Source organism: Barbus barbus (genome assembly GCF_936440315.1).
Source record: "Barbus barbus genome assembly, chromosome: 36".
Classification (NCBI taxonomy): domain Eukaryota; kingdom Metazoa; phylum Chordata; class Actinopteri; order Cypriniformes; family Cyprinidae; genus Barbus; species Barbus barbus.
This window is the reverse complement of record NC_136714.1, coordinates 10,834,621-10,859,517: the sequence shown is the minus strand read 5'-3', so window position 1 is coordinate 10,859,517 and position 24,897 is coordinate 10,834,621. Positions and strand designations below refer to the sequence as shown.

At 35.1% G+C, this 24,897-nt stretch overlaps 3 protein-coding genes across 8 annotated transcripts; all 3 read left to right on the top strand.

The window, feature by feature from the left end:
- The first annotated feature begins 4,382 nt into the window (after nucleotides 1-4,382).
- On the top strand, nucleotides 4,383-8,079 carry LOC306855765 (T-cell immunoglobulin and mucin domain-containing protein 4-like). Of its 4 annotated transcripts, none has more exons than XR_013782959.1 (6): nucleotides 4,383-4,471; nucleotides 4,988-5,326; nucleotides 5,408-5,476; nucleotides 6,582-6,703; nucleotides 6,796-6,880; nucleotides 7,506-8,038. XR_013782959.1 is itself a non-coding variant. In XM_079394626.1 (6 exons), exons 1-6 carry the CDS (start codon nucleotides 4,426-4,428, stop codon nucleotides 7,547-7,549), a joined length of 633 nt encoding a protein of 210 aa, XP_079250752.1. In that variant the 5' UTR covers nucleotides 4,383-4,425; the 3' UTR covers nucleotides 7,550-8,079. The 4 variants fall into 4 exon arrangements, 3 of the variants coding, with proteins under 3 accessions (XP_079250752.1, XP_079250751.1, XP_079250750.1); XM_079394626.1 differs by having other exon boundaries at nucleotides 6,582-6,631; nucleotides 7,506-8,079; XM_079394625.1 differs by having other exon boundaries at nucleotides 4,982-5,326; nucleotides 6,582-6,631; nucleotides 7,506-8,079.
- A 26-nt stretch (nucleotides 8,080-8,105) lies between these two features.
- LOC306855764 (uncharacterized protein) lies at nucleotides 8,106-14,133 on the top strand. Of its 2 annotated transcripts, XM_079394622.1 has the most exons (8): nucleotides 8,106-8,351; nucleotides 9,898-10,239; nucleotides 10,978-11,064; nucleotides 11,293-11,391; nucleotides 11,491-11,540; nucleotides 11,636-11,711; nucleotides 11,812-11,848; nucleotides 12,597-14,133. In XM_079394622.1, exons 1-8 carry the CDS (start codon nucleotides 8,297-8,299, stop codon nucleotides 12,724-12,726), a joined length of 876 nt encoding a protein of 291 aa, XP_079250748.1. In that variant the 5' UTR covers nucleotides 8,106-8,296; the 3' UTR covers nucleotides 12,727-14,133. The 2 variants fall into 2 exon arrangements, with proteins under 2 accessions (XP_079250748.1, XP_079250749.1); XM_079394623.1 differs by lacking the exon at nucleotides 10,978-11,064 and having other exon boundaries at nucleotides 8,140-8,351; nucleotides 12,597-14,128.
- A 485-nt stretch (nucleotides 14,134-14,618) lies between these two features.
- Nucleotides 14,619-19,457, top strand: LOC306855911 (T-cell immunoglobulin and mucin domain-containing protein 4-like). 2 transcript variants are annotated; one of them, XM_079394862.1, is made up of 7 exons: nucleotides 14,619-14,789; nucleotides 16,762-17,100; nucleotides 17,186-17,251; nucleotides 17,850-17,941; nucleotides 18,793-18,904; nucleotides 19,021-19,054; nucleotides 19,134-19,457. In XM_079394862.1, the coding sequence occupies exons 1-7, from the start codon at nucleotides 14,732-14,734 to the stop codon at nucleotides 19,213-19,215; spliced, it is 783 nt and encodes a 260-aa protein (XP_079250988.1). In that variant the 5' UTR covers nucleotides 14,619-14,731; the 3' UTR covers nucleotides 19,216-19,457. The 2 variants fall into 2 exon arrangements, with proteins under 2 accessions (XP_079250988.1, XP_079250989.1); XM_079394863.1 differs by having other exon boundaries at nucleotides 14,628-14,789; nucleotides 17,865-17,941; nucleotides 19,134-19,455.
- The last annotated feature ends 5,440 nt before the right edge of the window (nucleotides 19,458-24,897 follow it).

The window sequence follows — 24,897 nt, the reverse complement described above, 5'->3', positions numbered from 1 at the left end:
GTAAAATAAATAAATATAGATAATAATAAATATATATTGCTTTTCAGGGTGATATTAAAAAAATAGTTCACCCCAAATGAACCCTGTCATTTACTCATCCTTGTGTCAGTCCAAACCCATAGAACTTTATACTTCCTACAGGGGTGAAGGACGTAACTGCAAGCTAAAAAAAAAACACATAATAGTACTCTATATGGTTTGTTTGCTAGTTATTTAAACGCTTTGTGTGAAAGACTGACTGAAATTCAAATCGTTATTCATGCAAAAACAGGAGAATGTCTATTTTTTATATACAGTACCCTCCAAAAGTATTGGAACAGTAAGGCCAATTCCTTTATTTTTGCTGTAGACTGTAAACATTTGGGTTTGACATCAAAAGATGAATATGAGATGAAAGATTAACATTACAGGTATTTTCATCTGGATCTGATACACAACTTAGGAGATAGCACCTTTTGTTTGAACCCACCCATTTTCATGTAACCAAAAGTATTGGAACATGTGACTGACAGGTGTGTTTTGTTGCCCTCGTGTGTCCTATTAATTGATTATTCAAACATTAAATAACACTGAATGGCTGCGCTCAGTTTCAGATCCGTGCAGACTGCATTTATAGTTAGTTAGATGTGTAATCAACATGAAAACCAAAGAGGTGTCTATAGGTGAAAAACGAGCAATTGTGAAGCTGAGAGAAGATGAAAAATCAATCAAACCATTGCACAAACACTGGCAATAGCAAGTACAACCATTTGGAATCTCCTGAGGAAGAAAGAAACCACTGGTGTACTAAGTAACACACCTCAAACGGGTAGATCAAGGAAAACATCTGCAGTTGATGACAGAAACATTGTGACAGCTGTAAAGAAAGACCCTAAAACAACTGTTAGTGACATCAGCAACAACCTCCAGAGGGCAGGAGTGAAGGTATCACAATCTACTGTTCGCAGAAGACTTCATGAACAAAAGTACAGAGGCTACACCAGAAGATACAAACCACTCATTAGCAAGAAGAATAGGAGACGAGCCTCAAAAATTCTGGGACAAGGTTTTATGGACTGATTTTATGGACCAAAGTAATGGAAAGGCTAAAGTTTGGAGAAAGAAAGGATCTGCTCATGATCCCAAACATACAAGCTCATCTGAAACACAGTGTACACAGGTGTACATTATAGTACACATTACACAAGTAATGCAATGGCTTGGGCTTTCATCGCTTCTTCTGGGACAGGCTCATTAATCTTCATTAATGATGTAACACACGATGGCAGCAGCAAAATTAACTCAGAAGTCTACAGAAATATTTTGTCTGACAATTTACAGAAAGATGAAACCAAACTGATTGGGAGATCCTTCATCATGCAGCAAGATAATGACACAAAACATAGTGCCAAAACAACAAAGGAGTTCATCAGGGGCAAGAAGTGGAAGGTTTTAGACTGGCCAAGTCAATCTCCACACTTAAACCCTGTAGAGTATGCATTTTACCTGCTAAAGAAGAGACTGAAGGGAGTAACCCCCCAAAACTGAAAGAGGCTGCGGTGAAAGCCTGCAAAAGCATTACAAAAGAAGAATGCAAAAGTTTGGTGATGTCAATGGGTCACAGGCTTGATGCAGTTATTGAAAGCAAAGGATTTGCAACTAATTATTAAGTCTTTTTCACTTTAATCTGTTAATTCTATCTGTTCCAATACTTTTGGTTACATGAAAAACAAAAGGTGCTATCTCCTAAGTTGTGTATCAGATCCAGATGAAAATATCTGTAAATAAAAGCTGAAATGTTAATCTCTCATCTCATATTCATCTTTTGATGTCAAACCCAAATGTTTTCAGTCTACAGTTTTCAGTCAGTTTGGTCTTACTGTTCCAATACTTTTGGAGGGCACTGTAAGTGCTTACAAGTGAGAACGGAAAACAACATATAAGTAGAAGGAGAACAAATTGCTCACAAATCTCATTGGTTGACTCGTTTTAATATGTAAAAAGCGAGATTTGCAAATTAGGAAAATCACTAGAGCCTCCTTTAAGGACCAACCAAAAACAATAATGGTAAAGTGTGTAATAATTAGTACTAATGACTCACATTTTTATTATTGTAGTGTTTGCAGTTCTGTTTGGTGATGCTAGGGCCACAGAAATGACAAACTTCACCAACGTCACCAGATTTATGCTGTATAAATTCAAAGCACATGTATGTGAATTCAATTTCATATGTGACACAACCAATAATCAAACATATAAATCAATATCCTTAAAATTTTATCAGCAACACTTGAAATGAAGTGCAAATGAGCCTAACAAATTTAATTAAACAGCTAATAAACTAAACTAAGCAGCTAATAAACTTGTATATCCAGTCTCTGTAAAAACATATTACTTCGCGGTTACATGTTTGAATCCGATTGACAATATGTTATTCTTTAGGTCACTGCATTTGGCTTAGTATAAATAGTACCAGGGAGAAATACAAAAAGATAAACATCAGAAATGTTTCAAGAGAATAGGACAGCTGCTCCGCATTTGCTCTTGTATTTGTAGCAGAATTGTTTCTTATGGAAATGTATCTGGACTGTATATGGATGCGACATGTAGTCACACTGATACTGAAAGAAGAAAACCTGATTGAGTGCAATAGAGGTTATATTTTTACCAGAACATTACGTCACCTTTGTTCAAACCGATCCTCCAGTCTCAAGGAAATATGGCTGTCTAGACTTGAAACGGCCTCTCAGGATCTGTAGTGTCAGCAATGGTAAATGGGGGGTAAAAAAATTACCCTAAAAAGAGGGAAGTTGAGCAGGATGATTTTGTGGCTATGTGTGGCATTTCTTTTTAATTTTGCTGAATTAGATATTGATTACCACAGGGAAATTCTGGGACCTTTTTTTACAGAACAATTCTGCTTTCATGGAAATCTCATTTAAATCGAATGATTTTGCATATTATACGAGTATTGGCAGCTATAACCACTAATTAATTAATCATATTATACATGATTTTCATGCATGTACACAAACTACTGTATGACACATGGGAAAAGCATATTATATTATGTTTATTATATTATATTACAGGGGTTCTCAACTCTGGTCCTCAAGGTCCACTTTCCTGCAGAGTTTCACTCCAATAATAATCAAACACACCTGAACAAGCTAATCAAGGTCTTCAGGACTGCTAGCTACAGGCAGGTGAGTATGATCAAGGTTGGAGCGAAACTCTGCTGGAAAGTGGATATCGACGGCCAGATTACATTATATTACAAGTCAAGTCAAATTAAGTCAATATTATTTGTATAGCGGGTGGCTTTATATCAGCTGTACAGTATTTAGACGGGGAAATAGTTTGTCGAAATAGTGTCATTCTCCTCTGGCCAGACAAAATCAGCCGTTTAAATCTAGGCTAAAGCAGAATCAGATTGTGCAAAGGACTCATCTGGTTCCTGTGGTCTTGTCCCGATGGCCGTCTTGGAGACAGGGTCTTCACTGGGGATCAGTCTCTGTGGCTTGTGTCCTGGCTCTAGAGGTCATCTCTAGGTGCTGATCCACCATCTGATCTGGATACAGTCTGGATCTGGGTGGCTACGGTGACCTCGGAATAAGAAAGAAACAGACTAATATTAGCGTAGATGCCATTCTTCTAACAATGTAACAAGTACATCAGGTGTTTTGGGAAGTGTTCCCAGTTCCGGATGACCTAATTAATGCAGCCTAACAATCCTTTTGAATTATAGAAATGTGATAGTGTATTATGTGTTAGCCAGGTTAAAGAGATGGGTCTTTAATCTAGATTTAAACTGACAGCGTTTGTCTGCTTCCCGAACAGTGTTAGGTATATTATATTATATTATATTATATTATATTATATTATATTATATTATATTATATTATATTATATTATATTATATTATATTATATTATATTATATTATTAAACCAAGAAATTATTATTATCATTCCCCAATTTTGCTCTCATACTATTCAAAGTTTAAGGTCAGTAAGATTTAACTTTTTTTATGTTTCTTTATTTGATCAATTACTCAAGTAAAAACTGGTAATATTGTGAAATATTTGGACCATTTAAAATAATTGATTTTATTAATAATATTTATAGTTTTTGTGACAACTGTGATACGTGTGACATGATAATATGTGATTTTCAGGATTACCTGAAATATAGAAAGTTCAAAAGAACAGCATAAATGTCTGTAGAATAAAAGAGTAAGAAAACAGCCAGACACCAAACTTGTATAAAATACATGAAATAAAAAAAAATACAGGGATACAAATTCTCTGGCTGGCTGTGGAACCAATAGCATGTTTAAGTTATTCCTATTGGCGAACAGCCTTCACGAAAAGAGAAGTCGTATTTTTAGCATATGAGACATTTAGACATGAATTAGTGACTTAGTAAGTGTACAACAGCCAGGAAAATGATTGTTTTTCTCTTTGTTGTCTCATCAAATATACGTGTAACAAGTAAGTACAAATACTTTTTCATTCAGCAGTGCAATATTGTAAAATATTATGTACTATATTTCAAACCTGTACAGTTGAAAAAAAATTTTTTTTTTGTGTGTGTGTGTATGCTGTACTTGTCTTCTTCCAATTATTTTCTTATTTATGCATAACTCTAGCAAAATTTAGAAATGTATTGTCTATGAAGGTACTTTACAAAGTACTTTAAATGTATCTCATTTTAAGGATGTTAAAGATAAAAAATATTAAGATTTTTTTTTTTACATGCTATAATGAATACTGTTCTATGTATTGTTGTGTTTCTTGTGCTTCTCTTATAGGCCAATGGGGCGGAAAATGCACCTTTTTCTTTCTGTTATCATTCACTTTATATTATTTGATTAGTTAAATAGTCCATTGTGAAAGCGGTCTGTATGAAAGAATGTGGAAAAATGTGTAAACAAATGAGAAATCTAATAATTTGGTGCCTTATGAATGATCAAACTAACTAGTGTTCTCTCTGTTTATGAGCTGTAGCCTGCAGCGAATCATCAAAACTGGTGGTTGGACAGGTTGGGGATACAATTACTCTTCCATGCAAATATGACATTATCACTAATGACCAGTTGAACATTTGCTGGGGGAGACATCTGTCATGGTTCAGCTGTGAGAACACTGTTATCTCTTCCGATGGCTTGCAAGTGACCTACAGAGAGTCATGTAGATTCAGTTTGGCCAGTGGACTGGAGCGAGGGGATGTTTCACTTACCATCAAGGCTGCTCAAAAGAGTGATGCTGGGATGTACGTGTGCCGTATCGAGATCCCTGGACTTTTCAATGACATTAGTTACAATGTCTATCTGTTTATTAGCAATGGTAAGTAACTGCTCGGTTTGATATCAATGTTGTTGTGCTGACACTGTGATGATGTGCAATACTCCTGTTCTTCCATAAAAGGACTGGATCCAAAGAGAGTCATCTCAGAAACACAAATGATTTTTGCAACGGCAAATCAGGAAAAGCAAGGTATGAATGTCCTTATTTTTGCAGAAGTGCTTCTCAAGTGGTCTGTAAGACTTTTGTTGCTGATGTTAAAAGTCATACATCCAAGGACATGGAAAACATAGACAACAAAGATGCTTTATAGAGATTTGTCACTTAAAATGGAAATTCTGTCATTTACTCACCCTTAAGTTGTTCCAAACCTGTATGAGTTTCTTTCTTCTGTTGAACATTGAAGAAGTTATTTTGAAGAATGTGTGTAACCAAACAGTCGCTGGTAGCCATTGACTTCTATAGTATGGGAAAAAAAATCTAAGTGCAAATAGCTGCCTTGTTGGCAAAGGCTATTTATACTAACTCCGCCCACCAACGTGTGATTCGGATAGTCAATACTGCAAAAAGAGCTTGTTCAATTTCGCTTTTAGTGGCTTAGATGGGAAGGCGCAAGCTTTTTGGCACGAACGACCCGAGTTCGAACCCGCCTTATGCCGAACATTTTTCTTTCTTTTCAAATCTCATATCGCATCGGAAAGGCATTGCCCAAAAAAATACTACGAAAGTCAACTGTTTGGTTACCAATATTTCTTTTGTGTACAACAGAAGAAAGACATTCATACAGCTTTGGAACGACATAATGATGACAAAATTTGAGTTCGTTTTTTTGTGAACTGTTCCTTTAAATTGATCAAAAGTGACATTAAAGACATTCATAATGTTCTATTTTAATTGAATGCTCTTCTTTTGAACATTCTGTTCATCAAATAACCCACAAAAATTTTAAGCAGCTGTTTTCAACAGTGATAATAATGTTTCTTGAGCATCAGATCAGCATATTAAAATGATTTCTTAAGAATCATGTGACACTGAGGACTGGAGTGATGACCGCTGAACAAATTAGAATTTAAAACTTTAAAACTGAAAACAGTTATTTTAAAATTCATAATATTTCTACTGTATTTTTTTAATAAATGCAGCTTTGTTTACAAAAACATAAAAACCAATAACCAACACACTTTTTGACTGCAGGTATGAATATAATCATGACCACATTTAATCAACACTGAAAGTGATTCAGCAATATAAGACAATACATGAAACGAGTAAATTTAAACGTAATGATTTATTTCAGAAGCTACTGACATCTACATGGAGGAAGCCGTTGCAATGGTCCATACTGCGGTATTGCACAGGCGCACACATTAGCAGTTCTGCATTTGCTGTCAATCTGTATTTTGTCTTGAATATGTTGTTGTAGGTAATTTATGTATGTATGTAAATGCATATTGATTTGATATGTTTTGGACCTGAAGAAGGTGTTACATGCGTGCTGTGTCTCATTCTAGGATACAATGCAAAAATGTGTCATAAATACTGTAAGAGTGGGGGCCATTGTCTTCATCCCGGGTTTAATCATTGCACTTCTGTTCAGTAAGTAAAGTAATTAAATTTAATGGTTTAGCTCTGGAGAAGTCTTAAATACTTAAGAAAGCTCATGAAATCTCTCAAGAACATGTACAGATCACATTTCATTCTAAACTCAAAAGAGAGTATATAAGAAATTATAATGAGCATAATAAAATGTTTTTTTTTTTGTTTTTTTTTGCAATGTGACATTTTTGATGAAGCATAATTTTGAAAATTACATTTTGTATTGTTGAATATTATGTTGTAACGGTCAATCTCATTGTCATGTATTTTTATTGGGTCATCTTCACTCAAATAAACCTCTGTATCCAACAATTATATACAGGGGGTGACATATGTGACCTTGTCAGGTTATCATGTTCGCATATGCCATATTCACCCAAATAAATCTCTGTACCCAACAATATATAGTTTGGAAAGTGTATTGAACATTTTATTTAATGCATGAACAAACACTTGCTCATTCCATATGGCTGTGTGGAAACTTCTGCAGATCCTTGTGCTGCATACAGCGTTAAATTTGGCTCTCAGAATGTGTCTCCATGGCTGAGTGGAAGTGAAAGAGGTGACTTGCGGCCCGTTTTGCTTACTGTGCATTAACACGTCTATCTGAACTCTTTGCCCTCAGGACTGCGGCGCTCCAGGGAACACACCAGCTGCATGAGAATATAAAATCTAACAGACTTCCCGGCCCAACAACCACACAAAGGATATGGTGTGGTAGTTCTGAGGTCACTATGACTGTGTAAAAACCCTATGCATGGTAACATGGAATTTTTTTTTTTTTTTTTTTGTTCTCAGTACCTAATATTTATAAAATAATTGATCAGATTCATCTAAATCTTAGATAACTTATTTACATTATTGTGTTGTTGTTCTTTATTTTTCACTGTACTAGGCTAGCCTATGAAATGTTTGTTACTTGTATCTTCATTTGTAACGTCTTTTTGTAAATAGCGTCCAAACTCTAATCTAATGGCATGCATCTCTTTCGCAGAAATCAATTAGTAAATGTCCAAACTCCACTTGGGATTAAAGTTTTGAGTGTTTGTTTGGAAACGCAATTTGATTTATCACACAATAGCGGCCTCTAGTGTTCAATGCAGTTGCATAAAAAATGTCAACCTAAAAGTTTTAATAATGTACAAAGACTTAAATCTTAATAAACAAAAGCAAAAAAAAAAAAAAATGGTTTTAATGTTAATATGTTTTCACACGTCTCTCTTTCGTTATTTGAATTTGACCACAGAGTAGCAGGTCACATATGGAAGTGAAACTCTAAAAAAGAAGTCTGATTGCACATTTAAGAAAAACTGAGAAGGTGTCATGTGCATGTTGACTTCCGCATAAAGGGTTATCATGTAAGAGAGATGAGGTTGTCTTGAGCATTACTTGCAGAGAGGGAGAAACCTTTTCATCATGACTGATCTTCACAGCTGGTTCTTTTCATCCTGGGTTCTCTGTTATCTCACAAGTGAGTTTCAGATTTATATTGAAATGTGGTTACAATCAGTAATTTGTGACAGTGAGGAAAAAGTCAAATTAATATTTTAAAATGTTTTATTTATGTAGCATTTAATTATGCAGTAACCCCTAAAATCATTTTATGCAAACAAGGCACATTATCTAGAATTTTCTAGGCTATGTTAACTTCATAAATGTTTGATATAGATTAAATTTTATGATCTAAATATAAAATTCAAGGTTAGTAAAAGAAAACAAACTCTGTCTCTTTTTTTATTTTTATTAACAAACAAATTACATGTATATAACAAACATTATACATGATGTAAACAATTATACACTAGAGGGGCTGTTTACTAATACAGATTTATACAAAAATATTAAAGCGTTTACAAACTTTCAACGTTTTAATTGCCTTTTGTTTCATAGAAAATCGTATAGTATCAATATAATGCTCCATTTCCTTCCTAAAAGAAAAAAAACTAGTTTTTTTGCTGGAGAACTTACATTTGTGAATATGAAATTTTGCATATAAAAGAATAAGATTTATTATGTAAACGTGATTGTGCTTTTCTCTGCTACTCTCTGAGATACCAAATAATACATATTTCCAAAACAAAATAACTGTCAATGTTTTGTACAATAAAATCACAGATATTTTGCCAAAATGTTTTTACAAAGGGGCAATGCCAAAACAAATGTGCCACAGTTTCATGGCAACTGACACAAAGAGCAACTAAAATCAATATCAGATTAAAATTTTACCAAATAATATTTGGCTGGGTAAATCCTGTGTATAATTTTAAATGATACTTCCTTTACCTTGTTCGTAATTAAATAATGATTAGGTATTAACCAAACCTTTTTCCAAATAATATTTTCTGTCAAGTGATTGCAATATGAATAAACATAAGGAAAAAGCACAATGTCTCGTTGAAATAAAGCTCTTACGGAACTGTTGTGTGACTTAAGAGAAAAACAAATGTTACCTATATAAGAACTTATTATATTAGGCAGAGACCACTGTTGGATGTTAATTCTTGTCTGATGTTTAAATAACATACACACTTCAGGAGAAATAGCCCCAAAAACTTTGGCATAGTCCCCTGGTATCACAGGAATCTTATAATGTTCCAAAAATTCACCATAAGTAAAAAGAAAACCATTTATATTAAATAAATGATCCACCAACATGATGCTATTATCAAACCAGTGCTTCAGAAAAATCAATTTGTGTTTATATAATATATCCTTATTGTTCCATATATAGTACCTATGAGGTGAAAAATTATGTTTGCGGATCAAAGACCATGATAAAAAGGCCTGACGGTGAAATTCTGCTAGTTTCGCTGGTATTTTATCAATATTATAACTACAGCTAAGAAAAAAATTTATACCACCAAATTTTGAGAGAATATGGGAGGGAATAAAACACCAAATGGAATTAGGATTTCTTACAATTTGTTTAAGCCAGTTAACCTTACATGTATTATTTAATGTTGCAAAGTCTAACACATTTAGGCCACCATTTAACAATCTCTGTCTCTCTCTCTCAGTTTCAAAATGCAGCGACGTCATTGTACAGAGTTTCGAGGGTGAGAGTGTCATTTTGCCATGCAAATATGACAGCAAATATCATGGAAAATGTCATATATGCTGGGTGATAGGAGACATTCCCACTATGGGTTGTGGTAATGAAATTATTGCAAGTGATGGAGATAAAGTGGTGAGGAAAATATCCTCCAAATTCGAGCTGGCGGGAGAAATACAGCATGGAGACGTGTCCCTGACAATCCTAAACATTGAAAAATCAGACTCTGGCAAATATGGATGCCGCATACATGTGCCTGGACTTTTTAATGATGAGATGTATTACGTCCACTTGATTGTTAATGACGGTAAGTGCCAAAACACTTGAAATTACTAGTGATCCCAGTGATTTAATTGTTTATAACAATCATTCTGCTAGTGTACTACTCCTATTGTATTTTATTATTAATTTATTTTTACATTTTGGGAAAAAAACAACTTTTTTTTCCGCAAGGATTAATTAAATTGATCAAACCTGACAAATTTATATGATGACTGCTGCTAAAACAACCAGCTGGAATAAATTACATTTAAAACTGAATTTTATTAAATTAGAAAAAAAAATTGTTATTGTATTTTTGATCAAATAAATTTTCTTACTAACCCCAGACTTGTGAATGGTACAGTGTAGATGTAGAAAACCTTAAAAAAAAAAAAGATTTAGAAAAAGGTCGTAGCCTACAGTTTTACAGTGAAATACACTTTCTTCAAAGCACTTATTCCAACAACATGGGAAACTACATTCATGTCGTGCAGCACATCTGAGCATGATACTACAGGAGTTTTCAGCCCAGCCATGACTTGTGTACTTTATATATGAATATGTGATTTTATACTGTCTTTGTGAATCTGTCATGGCTGAATGATGAAAACATCACACAAAAACAAGTCTTAAATAATGAATAGATTAATAACGACGTTATCTGCCATCATTCCGTCATCACAGAGTAGATCAGTGCTGTGTCAAGTCAGTCCTGTCAGCAATTTTGTTGCTCATGTGAGAGTGTGAACTTTTAAAAAGGAACATTGTACATCCTGTTTCAAAGCACCTGGTCCAACCACACCAGAGCCTTTGGTAACCACTATGTCTGGGCTTATATCCTCTGAATCACAGACCACTGAAACTTCAGGAGGTATTATGATTTTAACCCTGGCAGTGAATCTATAATGACTGAAGAAAAGGTTTCATTTCTGAATAACTAATTCAGTTCTCATTATTATGAATAATGATCAATTTTGGCGAGTCAGAAGTATGCACTTGCATGTTGTACAAATATTTAGTCATTAAAGATCTCTGCTTTTTAAAAAACATTTAAATTGGTAGTTTAAAGAACATTATGTAACATTATCCTTTTATGTAGTACAAACGAACACAACACAAGAGAGTTCTTCATTCGCCTTTTCAACAAATCCTGCAGAGAGCAGCACTTTTGGACTGTGGTTCTCCGACACAACATACGGTATAAGACAGCAAATAATTTTATGATATTTATAATTGTGTGTAACAATTGAGTGCATTTGTGAATATGCTGATTGACCATTGTTTTTCATATAAAAAGAAACCTCATTTGATCATCATGAATCGTCCCCCGTGGAAAAAAAAGATAGTGTGAGTATTTCACTACAATAGAAAGCCTTAGATGTTTTTGAAACATATTTGAAAGAATGCTCATTTGATATCTTTATACTGATTTGTGTTTTAAGGTAAATACATCTGCGGTGATTGTGCCTGTTATCCTGTTACTGCTGGCTTTGATAGTCATTGGTGTCATTCTGATATGTGAGTCCAAAGTGCATTCGGTCAATGCACATTTTTCAATTTCACAGCGATATTCGTTGAGTTTGTTCATTAGAAAATGAAACTGTGCTTCTATTTTCAGTGAAACAAAAGAAGAAAACCAGAGCTGCGGTAGACATGTAAGTCAATCCTGGAAGTGCTAATTATACTGAATTTAGAATGATTCAAAACATTAACTCCAAAAGTTATTTTGATTAAAAATGATGAAAGCAAATGGGAATTTACTGTTGGCATGATACTGCTAAAATACAACCACTCGTCACTTTACACGTACTACCGTTCAAGTGTTAGGGGTCAGCTTTGCCATCACTGGAATAAATTACAATTGAAATTATATTGCAATAGAAAACTGTTATTTTAAATTCAAATAATATCTAAAAATATTGCTGCTTTTACTGTATTTGTTATCAAATAAATGCAGCCTTGCATTTAAAATACATTTTAAAAAATCTTACTTACCCCGGTCTTTTTAAACAGTAGACGTCTTATAATCTTGAAATTATTTAGGCAATAATATTGTGCATATTATCATTAAAAACTAAATTAAGTGATGGGTGAAATGCATAACAGCATCAAAGCAAGTACAGTATGAGGTCACCTTATGTGAACTTACATGTCATGCACTGTTGAGCCAACTTAAAATTTTAAGGCAACCAACCTCAGCAGATTTTTGAGTTTTCTCAACTTGTTGTTTTAAGTTTAAACAACAAAAAGTTGAGAATAACCTACAAAAATAAATTGAGAGAATTAAAAAATCTGCTGAAGCTGGTTGCCTTAAAATTTTAAGTTGGCTAAACTTTTTTTTTTTTACAGTGTGGCCATTGCTGGTCATTAAACAAAATGTTCCTCATACTTTTTCTCCCTCAGAACCCAGAACTCAGAGAACTCTGTCATCTACAGTAACTCCGGCAGCAGCGTGGGCCTGTACAACAGAGAGATGGCTGTGGAAAACATCTATCAAATACAACCTGAAAATGAATATGAACAGTGGCATTAATTCACATTTACTGTTTACCTTTAAGTTGATCAGTGTGGACTTGTTGTCTTCTGTTGTATTTACACTGTGTTTATAATAATGTGACAGCTATTGCTGATCAGAGAAATTATTGCTCTGGACTAACCTTACTCTGACGTCTAGCGGATAACATACTGCAACACTATATTATTATTAAAACTTATCTAAGTTAACTAATCTAAGTTTGAATGTTTCACTGTGTTTCACAGAGTTTACACCAATTAGGGGCTGCCAAAGTGTTGACGCGGGTTCAGGGAAGTGATTAAACCGAATACAACACAAACTAAATATGGTAAAGAAGGTCATCAACATTCAATAAGTTGACAAAAACAGTCAGATCAGTGTTGATACTATATTTTCCATTGATAGTGACAGATAAAAATGTCTTTGTGATTCATATTTGCCAAAAATCATCATGCTGGATCACACCTCTTATAACACTCATAGTTCACACCCAGAAAACTTCCTTCCACCATAACAAACCAAAAACTTTGTATTAACTACAATGCAATTTTTCAGAAGTATGTTCCGCAATGTGTGTACATACAGAGTAAAGGATTTGTGCAAATCAGTACATTTTAACAGATTTGATCATACATTATTACTGTTTAAAAGTTTGGGGTTAGTCAGATTTTGTCATGTATTTTTGAAAGAAGTCTCTTATGCTCAAGAGGCTGTATTTATTTGATCAAAAATGCAGTAATATTGTTAAATATTATTACGATTTAAAACAATAAGGGTTTTCTATTTGAATATATTTTCAAATGTCATTTATTTTACTCCAGTCGTCAGTGTCAAAGGATCCTTCAGAAATCATTCTGCTGATTTGCTGCCCAAGAAACATTAATTGGTATCAGCGCTGAAAACATTTATGCTTCTTATAATTTTAGTGGATTATTTTTTTATTATTGAATTTCACATTAGATTTTTTTCACAATACATTGAAAGTACAAAATTATTTTTTGTAACATTACTGATGTCTTTACTTTCACTTATGATCAATTTTAATGTGTCATGGCATTATGAAAAAGTATGAATTCATTTTTTTTTCATGTAGCAGAAATAGTATGAGTAGTTTGCTTGTTTAAATTCGGTGAATACATTTCAGCATTTACTAAAGGATTCGACAGACTGATTCGTGAATCATGAATCTTTTCACAGGAATCAAACCGAAGTCGTGCTGTAGGCTATATTTTTTGTCAGCTTCATACGCGAGGACAATTGAACAGAAAGACGTGTTTTCGTGATTTTATTTCTATCTCACCTTATTCAGTTCTGGTCAGGATTCACAACTCTGGTCAAAATCAGATACGATTCTTTCTTGCTGTCATGCTTATTGCTGTATTCAGTCAAAACAATAAATAAAAACTTATCCATTCCAGGGAATTTACATTGATTCAATAGAGGTATTGTAGCTCATTTGAGAAACTATTTAATACTATTTAAGCGTTCTAGATCGTTTAGCCTTAGCTGTATCTGCATTGCCACACAATCATTGTCACTATTCAGGCTCAAAATACCTGAACAGTCTTTAGCTGTTCTAGCTGAATAGTCTCACTCTGTCAGTGTTTGTTCAATATTTAGTCAATTCCTTGAGTCTGATGAAGAATTAGCTGGTTTATCCTAAGATCCAGCTGTGACTGCATGAACATTTGTGGCACTTTGTTTACCAACAATAGCAAACACACGTGCCACCATGGACATGGCTGTGCTGTGTGCAGGCCCACTGAATCATTCATGGAGCCTGTTTACTGCCACATAGCTAAGATATCCAGATAAAACTCCATCACACAATGGCCCTGTTCTTTGCCCGCACGACTCCGCCTCCAGACGAGGACTGCAGATGGGTCAGTGGCCCTGTCCTTCTTGGAGATGTCACAGGCGCAGAGCTGGAGAACACAGCCACTCTTTCACATGCGCTCCTCTGCATAACCCTGGTGCCTCCCAGCACGAGGCAGTGTCGCCTGAACTCCACACACTGCTCGGAATGGCTGCTCCTCCCTGGTTATCAGTACTACGCTGGATCCTCCTCCTCACCATTACAGGCAAGAAATGCACTATAAACCTTATAATATTTACCTTATAACAGAAGTAACAGAAATTCAAAATACACTGCAAATAATAATAATAATTTTCATAGCTTGTTTTCCAGTACAAATATTGATGTATACTGTAAACAAACTTATAAAACAGCATAAGATGTGATTGTTTTCAGAAAAAATAAACATATATATATAAAACTTACATTTATTTTTATACCCCAGTGTATAACCCAGTTCTTATTTTAAGCATAATCAGAAAATAAACTTAATTTAGGATAGGCTATATTTATAAAAAAATAATTAGGCATACACTGCAATTTTACTTATTTATTTTAAATTTTGTTTTGATTTTTTTTCATGCTTTCATAAGTAAAACATATTAGAAAATTAAAGAAAAATTATAAACAAAACAGAAAGATTTGGCAAGATGGTTAAAATTCACACACACAGACAGACATGGGATAACAGGATACTTGTAACATCGCTGTTACAAAAATAACAGCGATGACAGCAAACAGTCATGACAATCTGAATAATAGTAGTAGTATTTAAGTAATATTAACATGCATAAAAATAATAATAATAATAATGAAAATACTAAAGATGGTGATGATAACAATATTCTGTGATGACGGCAACAGTAATATCAATAGAGATAAAAGTAATAATAATAGTAACAATAGTAACAATAATGTAATAATGGCATATACCCAACACATACCACACCTATTTTAACTTCTGTGTTAGTGTATTTTTATTTATTTATTTTTTTTTTATATATATATATATTTTTTTTTTTTCTTCCTTCTCTCCTCCCATTCACGATGAGATAACTATATGTATATATGTCTAAGCTGAGGTGGTGCATTAAAAGAAGTGGTGTGGTGCATTAAAATCAGCATGCGGTGCATTAAAAACGTATGGTATATGTTGGGGGCAAATCTGATTTAGTTATATTTATATATTTTAAGTATATTTAGTGTTATGATCTTCATTAAACCGTTACCGTCCTCATACAAAACATCATTCCATCAACAGCTCAATGTTTCTAAGATATTAATAATAATAATAATGAAAATAATAGTAGTAATGAAAATACTTGTAGTATTACTAAAACCTTGTATAAATATGTATAATAATATGCGGGTAAGTAAATAATCAGAATCAGCGTGTCACATTTGTAAAAGTTGAAAGAGGTCTGATCTGGAGTGTTGTGGTTCCGAAGTATTGTAAGGAGGTGAAAAATATTCTAGGGAGCAAATTTTTCCAGTGTGCTATGTGAATAGTGTTTCGGGATTTCCAGTTCAAGAAGATAGTTTTCTTGGCGATGGCTAAAGCTACAAGGAGTGTCCTTTTGTTTGTTATTTCCTGATTGAGAGTTGATAAATCACCTAGTAGACAGAGTAATGGGGATAATGGGATGCGGCAGCCCAGGAGGCAGGATAGGGATTCAGTGACATATTTCCAAAAGCGTTTAATGGGTGGGCAATGCCATGTGGCATGGATATATGTGTCCGGACAATTTTGTGAGCAGTGCGAGCAAGTTTCTGATGTGAATCCCATTTTAGACAGCCTTTCCCCCGTATAGTGTGTTCTGTGAAGAGTTTTATACTGTATATTTGTGTGTGTGTATTTAAAAAAAAACATAATTTTTCATAAGTGACTCATTCTATGTGAAGGGAAGTTTAACTTTTTTATTGTTATATATATATTGTTTCATTAATTCATTATATAAACTAATGCAATGTATCCACATTCATATCTAAAGAAACCTCTCTTTTTTTCTCAGGTGAATTCAGGTAAATTGGGACATTTTTTGCCACTGAGATGACTTGGAAAAATGGTCCTAATTAACCTGAATTCACCCCCCTGTTTTTTTTAATTATTATTACTATTCATTACATGAACTAATACAATGTATCCACATTCATGTCCAAAGGAACTTCTGAAATGTTGTTCAACTTTTTCCATGCAGCTCATGGGTCCTCCGTGTTGGCATTTCTCGTGACGGAGGGCAGCACAGTGATTCTGTCGTGTCATTACTCAGTGAAGCACCACGGCTTGAGCCACGTCTGCTGGGGACGGGATTGTGGAACGTTCTGGTGCAACGACATCATCGTACAAACAGATGAGTATGGCGTCATCTCCAAAGTCTCAGACAGGTACAAGCTCATCGGAGACGTCCTGTCAGGACAAATGGACCTGGGGATCCAAAAAATACAGAAGACAGACAGCGGACCGTACTGCTGTAGAGTGGACATAGAAGGGTTTTTCAATGATAAGAAGGTGTCATACACGCTGAGGGTTATGAAAGGCAAGTAATGCAGATGCTTTAAAGTTGGATAAGATTTGAAGAGCTTTGTATTTTAATAAATCTTCATGCATTTTCATTTTTGAAGCTCCAACAACTGTGCCTCCAACAACCACAACCCCTATAATTACAGAACCACTGGAGACACAGACAGGTGAAGTCCATTAAGGCAATTGTTTTATAAGCTATTTCAAAAGTTGTTGAAATATATGCATATGCATTTCCAGAACAGTAATCTAAACATTGTTCAATATAGATGGTCCAGAATATAGAGTTTGGTGTATGTAAGTGAAGACTTTTTCTTTTAGAGCAACAGAAAAGCTAAATTTGAAAACAGTATATTTAAAAATGTATTGTATTGAGTTCAGTCTGAAAGAACACAAGTTATGTGAGCAAAATAGCCCAGATCTCAAAATTGAAAAATAATGGTTTTGCCTACAGTGTCATGCCTTAGAAATAATTTCTGCTAACTGCTTTAACAGCTAATTCCTTTATACGTGATGATTTGCATCAGTGTCATGTAAGTTTTTTTCCTAGACCCTTGGTTTTACCATTCAGTCAAACCACAATATATGATGAATCACCAGTTGCATTTCAGTTGCACCTGTACAGAGTCTTACCGTGTCATGAGAGACCACATATAGCAATGACTCACATTTTAGAGACCCTTGTGGGTAGAGATAATGGTTCTCACGCATCAACCGGTATGAGTTGCAAAAGCGATTTCCTGAGTTTCGCTCTGAATTTCCTAGTGTCTTCACTATCAGATCAGTCCAGAGGAGCAGACTCATCATTCTCTGACATTTCCTGGCAGAATGTCACCCATGTGCATTCTGGGGCTATGGTGAGTTACTGGTGCTTGTACAAAGTATAAGGAAAATGAACATATCACTGTTAAGATTCTAATGGAACTTCCTCTATACGCAATTATCATTTTAGACTAGTCAATGTGATTATCAATTACAGTAATCAATTCAATAATAAATACTGCTGTTTAAAAATCACTATCCATGTTAAAAAAATGAATTATTATACATAATAAAGAATATTGTGAGTAATATTATGAGCAACCTTATGAGTCATTGTATCTTGCAACATATAACTGCCAGCATGCTGTATAAAGTTTGTTACATCTCACTTATCTATTACTTATATACAAACAATTTTGGGATCAGTAAGATTTTTTTTTAAAGAATGTAGTACTTTTATTCAGGATGCATTAAATTGACCAAAATGTGCAGTAAAGACAATGTTACAGACAATTTCTTTCAAATAAATGCTGTTCTTTTGAACTTTCTATTCATCAAACAACCCTGAGAAAATGTATCATAGCTTCCACAAAAAATTTAAGCAGCAAAACATTGATTTTTAACATTGATAATAATAAGAAATTGTTATTATCGATGATTTCTCATTTGATCATGTGTCACTGAAGACTGGAGTAATGACTGCTGAAAATTCTGATTTACATCATAAACATTGCTATTTTAAATAGTAATAATATTTCACAATTTACTGTATTTTTTTGTTTTTTTAATCAAATAAATACAGTCAAATTAAAGGGTTTCCATATAAATAGCAGGGTGGAAGTAACATTTAAATCATTTTGCTGAGGAACTGAGACTTTTTATGACATCTGTTTATATAACAGATTTTTATAGCACTTAAAATGACAAAACTCTTTGTGATTTAAAGATGGAGGAGCCGATCTCTAGGATCACGCTGCAGATAAACATCCCGGTTCTGTCTCTATCTCTCAGTCTGCTACTGCTACTCTTGGGAGCACTGGCCCTTTTGACCTTCAAACGTACGTATAGCACTCAGTTATGAATCTACTGGACGTTTGTTTAATGAAAATGCTGTTATAAGTAAGTTGAGAACATACATGTATCTTTACTGAAATTAGTGTATATTCTTCTTCAGGTGGCTTTTATGGGAAGGCCTTTGACAATGGGTGGTAAGTGCGTGTGATTCACTTTGAGAATACCACAGTGCCCTTTGTATTATCATAATGACTGCTGTGTTTTGAACCTCAGTTTCTCAAAGGAGCCCCGACACATTATTTATGAAATACGCACAAGAAGACCAGTGGAGGAGAACATCTACACCCTGGAATAGACACAAAAACCACCAGTTTTTTTCCTTAAGACATACACAGAAATGGCCACCCAAAAATGGATGGAACTAGGGCTAACATATTCCAAAAAGGTTTATTTTATAAGTAGACAAAGACAGACTTTTCATTTTTGTGTGAAGTATCCCTTTAAGTGTGACGACTTCTGTATTTGTTATTGTAAATATATGTCCTACAAATTTTTCTTGTTTGTTTTCTTATTTACATTAAACATTTTATAATATTTGCTATTGATTTTGTTAATTTGTCCAGCCAAACACAAATAATGCACAAATCTGAGCACTTCTCACCACCATATCCATCCGACTGGCTGTTTGATCCATTAATGTATTGGTCAACAGAACACTTTAAGTATCTGATCTTCAATTTTAGCAGTCAGGGTTCCTGAGTTGAATTAGAGATGATAGCAAGAAAATGCAGATGGTACCACGTGAAGAACCTTAGTCACTGGAGACAGTAAATTTCAAGTGTAAACATCAAGATACAGAGGAAATGGAGAGAGCAGCTGGTGCCATCTAGGGGATGTCATAAAATATAGGAAAGAAATGTGAAATGGATTTATCAAAAAACACATAAAACTTCTGAAATGAAAACTGAATTTAAACACATATAAGCCTGTCTCTGAAAACACAGACAATATCCAATAGGGACAGAGAACTGTGTGGTAATGTTAATAAGACTCGTGGCAGCTGCTCTGGATCCAGAGCAGGTCCTGTAACGTCCTTGACATGTGTTTCTGCCCTGTGCACACTGCAGCACGTGAAAATATGATTCATTACTTTATAGAATTTCTTCAGACACTTAATATTTCCACCAGAAACTTGTGTCTGTGTGCTTATTAGGTTTTAATCAAATGACTATATTTGAAATATTGTCTTTATTTTTGTCATTTTGTAAAACATTGATGTGTTTTGCATCTATTTAAGTGTCAGTGTCATCCTGTGATCTGCTGTTCTGTCAAGTTTTACTCAATTTGTGACCAAGTCTGTCATCAAATCAAACTCCTGCCTTTTGCTTCTTCCAGTGATGTTAATAGAACATTTGTTTATTTAGTTTCATAGTTTTAGTTATGTTGGCCTTTCCACCATTTGTAGTTGTTCATGGTGGTAAAGGTGCAGTAGCTTTGGATAATACATCAGGCCCACACGTATAAATTCAACAGGATTCATTAAGACAGGAAATCAGAGTTATACAAAAACACACAATCAACAATATAATTTTTTTTTTCCTTCACTCTCAAACAAAAAGGTACAAAGCTGTAACTGAGCGGTACCCTACAGTATATGCAGAAGCTAAAGTTATATTACACATTAGTACCTTAAAGGTACTAGGTACCTATTTTGTACCTATTGTTGAGATTGTTAACATTTATTTAATAGGAGATGTGGTATTTGATTAACTTATTGCTTTTAAAATATTGTTATATTGTAAATTATTTGAATTGCACTATGATTAGTAATGTAAACATTTAAATAATAATTTTGCCCAAATAATTTTGTTGAATTTTTTAGATGTGCAAATGATGAAACGATCTACAGTATACAGTAGCACCTGTTTGACATCTCTAATCTTACTCTTTTTTTAATGTGGAAGTGGTTTCACTATATCACAACATTTGAAAGACACACACAGGATAAGTTTGGACAAAATTTAAGCTGGAGAGACAATAAGCAAATCTATCAATCAATCTATCAAAAACCTATCAAGCACAGTGACACACAATATTTCAACCAAACAATAATGATCATTCATGTAGGCTACTTAAACAAACAAAAAACAGAGAAAAATTGAGCTCCCACCCACCTGCTCAATGTTCAGTGGATCACTGCAGATATCTTCAAACAGCCCTGATGATCAATGATTAATCTATTCTTAGAGTGTTCCTTAAAACATATTAAAACCGCTAAAGTAGAAACTTGCTCGGTTCAGTGCAGTATACAAATTGTCTAATAGTGCTTTATGGTGTAAAATTAATTACCAGAATCCCCCAGTATTTAGGGTTTTCCGGTGACACAGGTGACCAGCATGTTTAGAAGAAAGAGCAGTTCCAGATAGAATATTATAATAATAATTAGTATTATTATTATTAATTTGTAACATTACAAATAAATAAATAAAGGAAATTGACATTTCCCAGTATGTTTGGCTATATTTTGTAATAGCTTTTCAGTAAATACATCCTGGACTACATTGAGTCAAGAGTCAACATTGTGCTTACATGCCTCAAAAAGTGTTTAGACATTTTAGCCAATTAAAATGAATGTCATTGCATTAGATAAAATCAAATCAAGTGGAATCTGCAAACAAATGATGCTAGAGCTTTACTCAGAACCAACACTGTGCTATTCTTACAATTAGCCTACTTTTAAACAACTACGAATGTCAGGATCACGCAGGTTCAGTTGTAGCGCATCACATTACATTAAATTTAAAAAATAAATAAACAACAATAATAATTACATGAACAGTTGAGTGCTGTTAAATGGTTGTTAAAATGAAGTTATCTAATAATAGTAATAATAATATTTTTTAGTTTTTTGTAAAAGTTTAATAAAAAAAAAAAAGCTTATATTGTTTTAGTGCTCGTGAGAATCTCCTGCTCTCAGCTAATGAGCGCTTATGATATCATAGAGGAGTTTTAGAATGTTGCGCGGGACTATATAAAGCGCGAGACTCACCTGCTCACTTTGTGGCGAGTAAGGAGTATTGTTAACAGTGTTTACAGTGTGTATTCAGTTGTTGATAGCGTTTTATTTTGTCGAGTATGAGACAGCGACAATCTCGCAGAGAGAAAGCGAAGGGTGGCGAGTGTGTGCACGGGGTCAATCCCGGTAAATCACTTACACTCACCGACCACAATGCGGAGGTCCATCCTCGTTCCGACGAGAAGCCTGTGTGTCGGCCAGGAGAGACAGGAGAAAGAGAGGGAGACGAGACGAGACGAAGAAGAAGAGGAAGAAAAAGAGGTTTCGGAGGTTTGCCTCAGTCTTCTTTGACAAAATGTATGTCTCGTCCCAAATCCACCAGAGCTCAGGTGGAGCAGGTGGAGCAGGGTGAGGTGCAAGACACTGACGAGGCCCCACCAGGAGGTGTAACGTTACTGATGGTAAATGACAAGCTCTGAACATCAAAAAGTCTCTTAATCATTTACACACAATGTAAACATCACAATCACACATGATAAAAATGCAGACCAATTACTTTATTCCACAACACGTGATAAAAGTTTAAATATAAAAAGCAATATTTTGAAGAAGTTAATATTTCAAGATTTCAAGTAGTCAAATGTTCCTCTAAATGAATATTTTATTGATACCATTTAATTAAATCAAGCATTTGGTTGATATTCCCCTCTTTAGATCAGACTTCTCTACAGGACGTCATCTGTTCTGTAGAGGACAATGATCATCAGGAGCCTCCTGCCAGTGCTCCTGAAGTCCTTCCCGCTGCCGAGGACCAGCAAATGACCAGCCTCAAGATCAGGACAGTCCAGTCAGTCCGTCAGCAGACGAGAGTGCACCACATCTGCTGAGACAACTGGACTGTGATGAGATCGTGAGGGTTGAGGGTGAGTTTACTGTCATTATCCAAAATATAACTCACACATGCTATTCTTACAATGTATTATTTTAGGTGTATGTGTATAAAAGAAAGTATATCAATGAATATACAAGTATAGTGATTATATAGAGTATAGTGAAGTATAGAGAATTACAAACAATGTTAAAAAAGGTTTACAATAAGTATGGCTTGCCTATAACTATAACTATATTTCAATAGACCACATTTGCTGGAAATACATCATCGGCAAGAAGATGGGGAAAGGAACATGGCTGTGTATATGAAGCGACCCACTGTGAGGATGGCCTTCAGGTGGCTGTGAAATTCCCAGCAAAAATAGAGAACGAGCTGTACATCAGACTTGTAAGTGAACTGTGCTCTCTTTGTCATCTCCTGTCAGTCATTGTTTGCTGTTTATAACATTTTGGATTAGTGTGAATCACAGTGTTCAAATAATCAATATTTCAAACAGACTGAGCAAAATCCTCATTTGAGAAATGATTTCCATCTAACCATCACAACAACTCTTTCTTCCAGCCTAACCATCCTAGATCAGTGCCTCTGGAGGTGGCCCTGACAGTCTTGGCCAATCAAGGCCCCAGCTGTTGCCACATTATAGAGTTAGGCCCTCACCCTGCATGGACATGTACAATTTTTGGCTGCATTATGACGGGCTCTTCAGTGAGGGGATGGCCCGTCATTTCATGCAGCAGGTTATCGACGCTGCTGCCGTGTGCTGTTCCCGGGGGGTCCTCCATCGCAATATCAAGATGCCGAACCTCCTGGTTAACATAGATACCCTGGAGGTGAAGCTGATTGATTTCGGCTGTGGGGACATCCTGAAAAGCACATTGTACAAAACCTACAGTGGTATGTATTATTTTTCAAACATGCAGTTTGGGACTTATAGTATACTCTAATGAATGAACTAAAAACTAACTCTTTCCTCCAGGAGCAGCAAGGTTCTGCCCTCCTGAATATTTTGAGAGGGGCGAGTACTATGGGAAACAGGCAACGGTGTGGTCACTGGGAGTGCTCCTGTTCCGCATGATCACCAGCTTTTTCCCCAAGAGCAGCGATATCAGTCTGATGGACACTGATATCTGGTCCCAGCCAGGCTTCTCCAATGGTGAGATCTTCATTTCAACAATTTGTATTTAGACAAAACGGCTTTATAAAAGAAGTCCTTGTGGATAATACAGGAATCTTTCTCATCTTACAGCTTAGAAAGTGTAAAGTTAAAGGTAATAATCAGACATCTCTCTATTTTTCTGCACAGAATGCTGCCGTTTTATCCTAGGATGTGTGAAGAGCGACCCGGAGAAGAGGCTTCATTTGGAGGAGATGCTCTTCCATTACTGGTTCAAGGTACTGCGTCAAAGACAAGCTAAAATTATTTTAAAGATATAGTGTTTGTTTAGTTTTTGGCTTTTTGATGGTTTAGTTTGATTGTCTTAATATGGACATCAGCTAACTTTCAATATTTGCAGTAACTCATATAGGCCTAGTCAATCCTCATACACTGCATGGATAATAAGCTGTTTTACCTAAAGAAATAGGTTTGTCTAATTTGTATAAGTTGTAATTGTATAATTGGTAATTGTGTTTCAGGCCCCCCTGTAAGTCATGGAGGAAAGGGTCTGCCTCACGTCTGGCGGGCTGACATGGGTTACCCCTCCATCCCTCCAGCCTTCGCAGTCTTGCAGGGCTGGCAGGCCTTGGTAGCGTCTGACGCCTTGGCCTGAGGCAGTAGTTTTAGCGTCTTGCGGAACTACTTTCCTAGGGATGTGTAATTATTGTAAATAGTTAGTGTAGTTTTAGTTAGTTAAGTTAGCTCTCCATCCCTCCAGCCTTAGTGTCTTGCGGGGCTGGCAGGCCTTGGTAGCGTCTGGCGCCTTGGCTTGAGGCAGCAGTTTTAGTGTCTTGCGGAACTACTCGCCTAGGGTTGTGTATTGTAAGTAGTTCATTTAGTTTTAGTTAGTTTAGTATTTCACCATCCAATCATATTTCTAAAAATGGAGTCACCTAGAGCTTCCCAGAGCTCCCTGTCAAGCCTGTCCCACAAGTTCCTGGCATTGCTGCCATAGAGGTTCCTGCCACTCACA

Excerpts from the sequence above, each read along its gene's own strand:
- LOC306855764 (XM_079394622.1), top strand. The coding sequence starts at position 8,297 with ATGACTGATCTTCACAGCTGGTTCTTTTCATCCTGGGTTCTCTGTTAT. Across the intron at positions 8,352-9,897 it reads GGTTCTCTGTTATCTCACAA|TTTCAAAATGCAGCGACGTC; the intron begins GTGAGTTTCAGA and ends TCTCTCTCTCAG. Across the intron at positions 10,240-10,977 it reads CCACTTGATTGTTAATGACG|CACCTGGTCCAACCACACCA; the intron begins GTAAGTGCCAAA and ends CCTGTTTCAAAG.
- LOC306855765 (XM_079394624.1), top strand. The coding sequence starts at position 4,426 with ATGATTGTTTTTCTCTTTGTTGTCTCATCAAATATACGTGTAACAA. Across the intron at positions 4,472-4,987 it reads ATCAAATATACGTGTAACAA|CCTGCAGCGAATCATCAAAA; the intron begins GTAAGTACAAAT and ends TATGAGCTGTAG. Across the intron at positions 6,881-7,505 it reads AATCATTGCACTTCTGTTCA|GACTGCGGCGCTCCAGGGAA; the intron begins GTAAGTAAAGTA and ends CTTTGCCCTCAG.
- LOC306855911 (XM_079394862.1), top strand. The coding sequence starts at position 14,732 with ATGGCTGCTCCTCCCTGGTTATCAGTACTACGCTGGATCCTCCTCCTC. Across the intron at positions 14,790-16,761 it reads CCTCCTCCTCACCATTACAG|CTCATGGGTCCTCCGTGTTG; the intron begins GCAAGAAATGCA and ends TTTTCCATGCAG. Across the intron at positions 17,252-17,849 it reads ACCACTGGAGACACAGACAG|TGTCTTCACTATCAGATCAG; the intron begins GTGAAGTCCATT and ends TGAATTTCCTAG.